Source organism: Drosophila melanogaster, chromosome 3L, assembly GCF_000001215.4.
Source record: "Drosophila melanogaster chromosome 3L".
Classification (NCBI taxonomy): Eukaryota; Metazoa; Arthropoda; class Insecta; order Diptera; family Drosophilidae; genus Drosophila; species Drosophila melanogaster.
The window spans coordinates 3,999,505-4,007,204 of record NT_037436.4 but is presented as its reverse complement, the minus strand read 5'-3'; the positions used below and the strand labels follow the sequence as shown (position 1 = coordinate 4,007,204).

Here is a 7,700-nt window from a genome sequence, read left to right as displayed (position 1 = left end):
CTAGTTTTCCACATATATATATATAGCCCGTTGCCGAAAATCCAATGATAATTTCAAGCAAACGAGCGAAGAAGGCCCGTAGTGAAAGTCAAAGTCAATTACGTGGCGCTTTCACAAATCTTTCCAGCCAGGACAATCGAGCCAAGGAGGCGGGGCTTGGAGCTTGTAGCTGGGAGCTGGGAGCTCTGGGAGATTGGGGGATGCTATGGCAAATTAATAGAGAGCACACACGTAAGTAGAAGGCAGCCAGCTCACCCGTCGTAAAATGTAATGTCATAAGTGCTGCTCTGAACCTAAAACATTCCGCTTAACGCGACCCCCTACTCCTTCGCCTTGCGACTTCAGCTATTGTCTTTTCCTTTCGCCATCCTGGTTATGGCCAAGTTAGAGTCCTTGGTAGCGATATTACGACTTTGCTATGCCCAGTAACAGGAGGTTTTGTGCTCAACCAGGAACTCAATAATTTGACCTTCTATGGAGTTCCTGTTTTCGCTGCAAACAAGTTATTGTGTTTTCATGTCCTTTTAGTATGGTTTTTAAAGTCCTTGGAACAGTTTGACACCAGTGAGTCTTTCGATAAGTGTTTGAACTATTTTAATCTGTATTAAATTTCGTAAGTGAAAAAAGAAAAAGGAATTATATAATGCGGATTATATTATATAAGGCGGATTACAATTAAATATCCGGATGCTGGACCATCTTGGGCGTAACCCATTTTCACAAACCACCGATTTGGACATACCCTCACACCCAAAAAAAAGATGACCGGGTAACAAAGTGGCTTCCACTTGGACTTGTCTTTTTCGGCGAGGGTGGGAGTAAAATATTCGGATTAGTTATGCTGTTGGTCTGCCCCAGGCAGTGTCTGCTCGACATCCTCCCCCTCGAAGGAAGGTGGAGTAATGGGGTGAAGTGTTGGGTGGTGGGCCCTTTGTATCCTCGCACTCGAGCAGGACGAAGATGAAGCTGGTGCCGTCGACCAGGACCATAACTAATTCCATGGTTATGTATTGTATATTGTAGTTTCCTGCGCTAGCTCTGCTGCATTCATTGCTCACAAATTGGCAGGCAGCGCCAGAGGCTTGTGCACTTGTGACCAAGGAGTCAGTGGACCAGTGGCCTATGGACATGGACCTAACCATGGCTGGGCATCGAGGAACTGTTGCTTGCCAAGGGGAAGCCTGAGCCGGAATCAGCTTAGTGCGGGTCTGTTGTTCAGTCAGTTAGTGGCTTATTTGTAGGCAAACATTCACCGGTGAGGCCCCGGGATCCATCTAGTTCATAGATTTATCTAAAATAAGTGAACCATCTAATTGTTCAATAAGTTCATCCTGGGCCCCGAGCATCTCCTTGTTGCTTGTTTAGAATATCCAGGGAATGAATAGCCAGCTTAGGCAAATGGAATCCCCACTCCACTCCACTCTAGAGTATACTCATAGCCATACCCATACCCATGGCCATGGCCATAGTCGCCCGCAGGCTCCGACCTCTAGACGTGCTTAAACCCAAAATTAGGGGTGGTTACAGTGGGTCCTGCTGGGTGGTTGGGACTCATCTTGCTCTTCTACTGCTGCTGTTCCCAGGCCTTCTTACGGGCCATAAAATTTAAAAGCGAGCAAAGCATTTTAGCTCTGGTGCAATTTATTAGGCCGGCTCATCGCGCCGCATTTCGGGCCTTTGCGTAACAATTGCCTTCATCTGTTGATAAATCCCTGGCATGGCACCAAGTAAATTGAAAATATACCCCACACACGATGAGAAGGTGGCACACCGACTTCGCCTCCAATTCCGATTGCGATGTGCAGCCAACTGTGTCGCAGTTCTAATTATCCACGCACATGTCTACTGGCACTGGCATTACGAACAGGAACAGGAACAGGCCGACTCCATTGGTCCCAACTGGAGCTGGGACTATATCCAAAAATCAGGTAATGAGCACAGAAATGATCTAGCTGAAGTGCGTACTTTGAAAGTTACTTTTCAGTAACTGACGATACTCGAGTGGCTGCTTTCCAGAATGGCGTCAATGTTTCACCTACAGAGGCTCAACTGTACCGCCGTCGAGCTGCAGACCTGGCTTTAAGGACACGGACAGAAGCTGGTAAAGCATGAGCTTCCGCTTCTGTCTTTTATGCAACTGCAGTGGCCACCCGCTGGCTGCCTCAGTGGCGAGAGGCATTCAAAACAGCAGCCAGGACGGGCCGCCAGCTGTGCAGCTGCCTCCGCATCCGCAAGTGGCGTGAAAGTTATGAATTTTAAACATTTTCTGGCAGGGCATCGTCGGAGCCAGCAGAGAGCACAGAGGACGGCGGACGGAGGATGAAGGAGAACGCCCCTTTGGCCACGTCCATATATTAGTTTCGGTGTCTTCGTGGCGTCTGCAGATTTATAGCCGGCCAAAATCTGCAATTGTGGGTGACTGCAACACACTCGCAGCTCGTTTTTGTAGAAATTGAATGAAATCTTTATAAAATTGGCAAGAGCCAGTCTAAATGAAGTTGCATTTCTTAAAACTAAACAATATTGTCTGCCTTTTCACGATGCAGCGCTTGAGTTGCGCCATATATCCACATCCGTTTGGAGGCATTTTCGGAATTTGTAGTTGACCAGGCCAATGGAATACATCGGATTGGCGGGCTTGTAGAAGTGCAGACCTCGCCCAATCTTAATTATGTAGCCATTGCTTAAGCTGCAAGAAAAAAAAAACGAATAGATAAGATAATTTAAATACATACGTTTTCAAGTGGGTGTACAGATTGCGAATATGCCAAATTAAGCTGTCCCATAACCTTTTAATGGAAAAACAATCGATGTTCCCCACTTCAAGTCCAATTTTACTGACGCTATCATTTTGCAAACTTACTAAATTTTTCGATCGTGCAGAGAGTCTTCGTATTTTATGTAGACAGTCACGTTCCGCCGCTCCAAGTCACCCTTGATCTGTCCAAGATTTGTTTCCTGCTGATCTGGATTCTTTGCATCCTTGTACTCTTTGGTGATCAGTCGAAAATACTTTAGGTTTGGGCAATTTGTGGCAGCTAGCTCCAAGAATCTTATTAGATTTTGATACTGCAAGCGAATATAAATTACAAGCAATGGCTCAACAATCATATTTCTTATCTTAATATGATATGAAACCTCATATGAGGTCATTACAAAAGATTAACACTTGATTCAATTTTCTTTGAATTATATTCGTAAATGTTGACCATCTTGAGGACTTGAGGATCATTCTCTTACCTGATAGTTCTGCGTCATGTAGGGTTCCTCCAGCATGATCTCGACGGTCTTGTCGTCCATGTATTTCCCGAAGAGCTGATCGTAGTCGAAGCCCGTATCATTCTCGTCGATGGAAACGTGGGAAACCACCTCGCCGAGCATTAGTTTGCCATTGATCCGCGCCTTAATTGCGTCAGCCCGATCCATGTACTCCTTGATCCTGGTCAGGAACCCCTTCCGTTTGGCTTCATCCGGTTCCCCGTTGACGAACTGCATCAACTGCCCGATCCCCTCTGTGTACAGCGTTTGCGCCTCCAAGATCCGTCCAACTTGGTCGCATTCCACGGCGCGTATAAGTAACTCCTTGGCGTTCAAAGCGCTGCTCATCTTGGCATCTCAGGCGGGGGAGTATTAAGTACTTCGAATATCTCACTGTTCAGGATCTTTTGATCGAGGATCTTTCACATTTAATATGTTATTGCCACGGAATGCAACATTCGAAAACGCAATCAGCTGGTTGTGTGACCATAGCGCGCTAGTCTGAAAACTCCGAAAGTAAGTCCGATTCGTTGGTATATATTCGGCATTATCTTTCGCTGACCGTTAATTTTCAAAACTAACAAAGGCTCTATATCTCTGGTGTTTATTTACGAATAATTTAAAAAAAAAATGTCTGTATTGAACATACATATATATATTACAATAAAAAAATAAATAATAGCACAGGCTTAAACTTAAAGCTATCTTGCACAAACATTTAATTTTATACGCATTGAGCAAGATTTTTCAAACATATTTTTACCTCTTGCTTTTTTGTTTGTGACAAACCTTTCAATTGCAACATGTGCAAATTTAAAATGCCCCACATTTGCATATTCCACTGTAGCACGATGACGTCCCCTTTACGAGCAATTACGTGGAATCGAAAACGAAAGCGTTTTATCGCCAGCCAGCAGTCAGACATGCCAACATGGAGCCGAATTCAATTTCACTAAGCCAAATATTAATTTATTTGTGTTTTCATTTCTGGCTCCAACCGCCAGGTGACCAATGGATCTGGATGAGGGACTGGACTGCCATGGCCATCCAATCCAATCGGAGTCAGCCAAGGAAAAAACCGAAAACGTTTCGTGTAATTTCGAGTATTGGGTGGGGGTTTTTTTTTTGGCTGGGTGGTTTGGTGGCTGAGTGGCTTTTCCGGACATCCCGAGTCCGTATTTTTATTTATGTCATAAATTTTAAGCCATTGGGAGCTGTGAACGGGAACGTGACGTCAGCTTATAGTTCGCACAGCGGGGCTTAAATTTTTCGTATTTTAAATGCGTATTAAGCAGAAAGAAAAGTCATTTCGGGTGATTCGACACAAAAACCAGGCACCCAGCTCATCCAATTGCGAATAAATATGGCTTAATACATGCGTGCGATGATGTGCTGCCATTTGACTATGCAATTTGTTTGCTTCGATTAAGTGAAATGTCAAAAAAATATAGCACAGCTCAAAAAGCCATCGAAATTGAGAGAAAATTTGGAATTTAACCAAAAAAAAATAATAATAAAATGTGTTGATAAACAGGTTGTATTTTAAATGAGCTAATGGTATTCGAGGTTTCTTTATAAAAACGAAAGCTAAACAATTCAATTAGGCAATGAAAAGTGGAATACAGATGATTGAAAATCATATTTTATTTATTAATAAATAACTGGTAAAAAATATAGCTGATTTGATAATTATTCGTAACTTTTTATACTTTCTCACACTTTAAAAATAACAATCCAAATTTTACGTAAATTTTCTCCCATGCTCCTATGTTTTACATTCGGTAAATGATTCAAATAGTTTGCTGAGCAAACTGAAGAGGATCCTAAAAAAACATTGCATACTTCTCGGCGAAATCGGGAATGCAGCCATGTTGAGCTGCTCCATTCGGATGGGAAAATTAATTTGCCATGGCTGGAAACAAAGTGTTTTTATTTGTAAATTAGACAACTTAAAGTGAAAGTGACCTTGTTAAGGGCAACATGATGGAGTGGAGGAGCTTGATGTTGAGCTGCTCCTGCGAGTCCTCCACGCAGGACTAACTTTTTGTTTGGAATTAGTGGAATTGTATCTTGTAAAACACAAACTCAAGTGGGCTAAAGCTGCGAGCCTAGAGCTCTGGATATCCAAGGATATATCCACATGTCACCCAATAATGCGCTGTGATGTGCCAAGCCACTTGTCCGAGTGTCGAGTGGTTGGGGTTCTTGGTAGATGGGTGTTGGGTGTATCAGAGGATATCAGGGCATATCAGAGGGTTCCCAGGATATTTTTAGGGTGTTTTAGGGGTCAGCAGGGTGGGTTACGTTGGGGTGACTCCGTGAGGATGGCTCTATAGGATAGGATGCGGATTCGGAATCGGCATCGGCATCGTTTGCTGAAAAGGGGGCAGTGGTTAGCTTGGCTTAGCTCATATTACGGGTATCTTGGCGCCAGCTTTTTATCGACGATTATTTTTCTTTAACTGTGTGTGCTGTTGTATTTGTTGGCCCGATTTTATTGTTGCTGCCTTTTCGCTCAATATTTGATTGCTAGCTGCTTCCTCGTCTTTTGGCTTCCATTTTTTTTTTATTCTTCAGCCCGCCACTTTTGCAGCCTTTCTCGTTGATTTTTATTTGTTTCTCTTTCAATTTATTTTGCCATTTCGTTTTCCTTTCTGCTGTCATTGCTGTTGTTGCTACCACTGCCATTTTCATCGCTTTTATTACAAACACACACACTCGCACACACCCACACATACACCCATGCCGCCTCACTCACACACGCACAGACACATGTGGAGCAGCTCCCCACAATGTGTGTCCTTCACAGTCACAGTCACAGGCACACACACACACACACATACAGCCAGTCGCACATTCACACACACATTCGCAGTGCGTGTTTGTCAGTCTAACTGTGTGCTCAGTGCACTGCGAGAAATAATGGGACAGCTAATGGAGAAATAATTAACCAAGAAACGGTCGCTAAGCCAAATAGAAAGATATAATATAGAAATGAAATAATTAAATTTTATGGTCATTATTTATAGATATGTCAACTTTGAGTTCCGAATGAATGATCTAGAAATTGTTTTTGCTCTTATGGTTAACATGGATTACCCATGGATTACTTTCCCATGGAAAGCGGCAACTATAATTTCCCGTGTAGCGAGTGAAAACTTCTTTAAGCCCTTTCGACACATGTTTTTCTTGGCATCGAGAGCTTGTGCGCTTGCATACCCTTGACTTTCGATGGCTTTTTCTCAGTGTGTTTGCGAATCTGTTTGTTTGCTGCTAAATGTGCGCTCAGCCCGCCACTCATTTATGTCGTCGATGTGCCACAGCCGCTGTCACCCGTCGCCCTCTGGAAAAACAGCCCCCCTGAGCAGCCTTGCCACGCCCTCCTGCCGCCACCCGCTGCCCCCGGCCCCTGGCACGTTCGTTCGTTAACGTTCAGTTTTCCACTTGATGCTATTTATGTTTGCTTCCATTTTTCAAGAAGGATCAAAATTTATATTGGCTAAAAAGTCCCTCGAGAGCTTTTTACCCCACCTCCCGTGGGTTACTTGAAGGAAGAGGCCCCTTCGCCGCCTGCGCCCCTCATCACATCACATCACACACTCTTACAGATGTAGCAAATTGTAACACAATCGTAACTGTTTACCCGGGGGTAAGGGGTCGCCAAAATCATAACCTCATGAACTTTAGCGCCCCTTGTGAGCGCGGTAAGTGGCCACGCCTCCTTCCTCCATCGTCGTTTTCAGCCCACATGTCCCTCAACTCGAGCGATTGAATTGAGCTGTGCAATTGTTTTGATTTCTGGCCCAGGGCCTTCATTTTCCCGCTTTTCCTCAGCCATTTTCGCAGACTGCATCCCACACTCCCGTACATTATGACTTCTCGTATTTATCGCCTGTGTGGCAAAAATGTAATAAACAATTCGAGATGCTTTATTGCTCTGCAGCAACTCAATTTATATGGCCCGGCCTTTGAGGTGCTCCCACTTTTCGCCGACATCCTGGCCAGAAGCCATCCCCACTTTGGCCTGGTTTTGTTGTGCGTCAGTTTCCCTATTAAGCACACACAAATTGATGATGTTAACAATGACGCTACCAAAATCGTCGGCTCCATGACTGGACGGAAAAAGCAGAAAGCTGAAGTTTGTGCCGGCGAACCGGAACAGCGCATGGCCAACTGAAATGGAAACTGGCTGGATATTCCGGAAGCTCACTACTGCATGAATAGTTCAAGATGTATGTGTTTCATTGGAGGTGTTCCAGAAATCATTTAATTTAATGGGGAAATAATATACCTCCTTCAATGAGAATATATAGAACTGCTCCAAACACCGTTCTACATCAATTTAAAGGTCGTATCTACTTGATATTTATATATTTCTATATATCCTAGTGCTACATGCTGTCCTAACGTAACTTTTCTTGTTTACTTAAAAAAATAAACAC

The 7,700-nt window shown here is 43.8% G+C and overlaps 1 protein-coding gene across 2 annotated transcripts; it reads right to left on the bottom strand.

Moving 5' to 3' along the window:
- Nucleotides 1-578: 578 nt before the first annotated feature.
- Nucleotides 579-3,731, bottom strand: CG14985 (uncharacterized protein). 2 transcript variants are annotated; one of them, NM_139589.3, is made up of 3 exons: nt 3,241-3,731; nt 2,864-3,069; nt 579-2,689 (listed from the first exon to the last, which is right to left on the bottom strand). In NM_139589.3, exons 1-3 carry the CDS (start codon nt 3,604-3,606, stop codon nt 2,536-2,538), a joined length of 726 nt encoding a protein of 241 aa, NP_647846.2. In that variant the 5' UTR covers nt 3,607-3,731; the 3' UTR covers nt 579-2,535. The 2 variants fall into 2 exon arrangements, with proteins under 2 accessions (NP_647846.2, NP_001246608.1); NM_001259679.2 differs by having other exon boundaries at nt 1,628-2,789.
- Between the last annotated feature and the right edge of the window lie 3,969 nt (nt 3,732-7,700).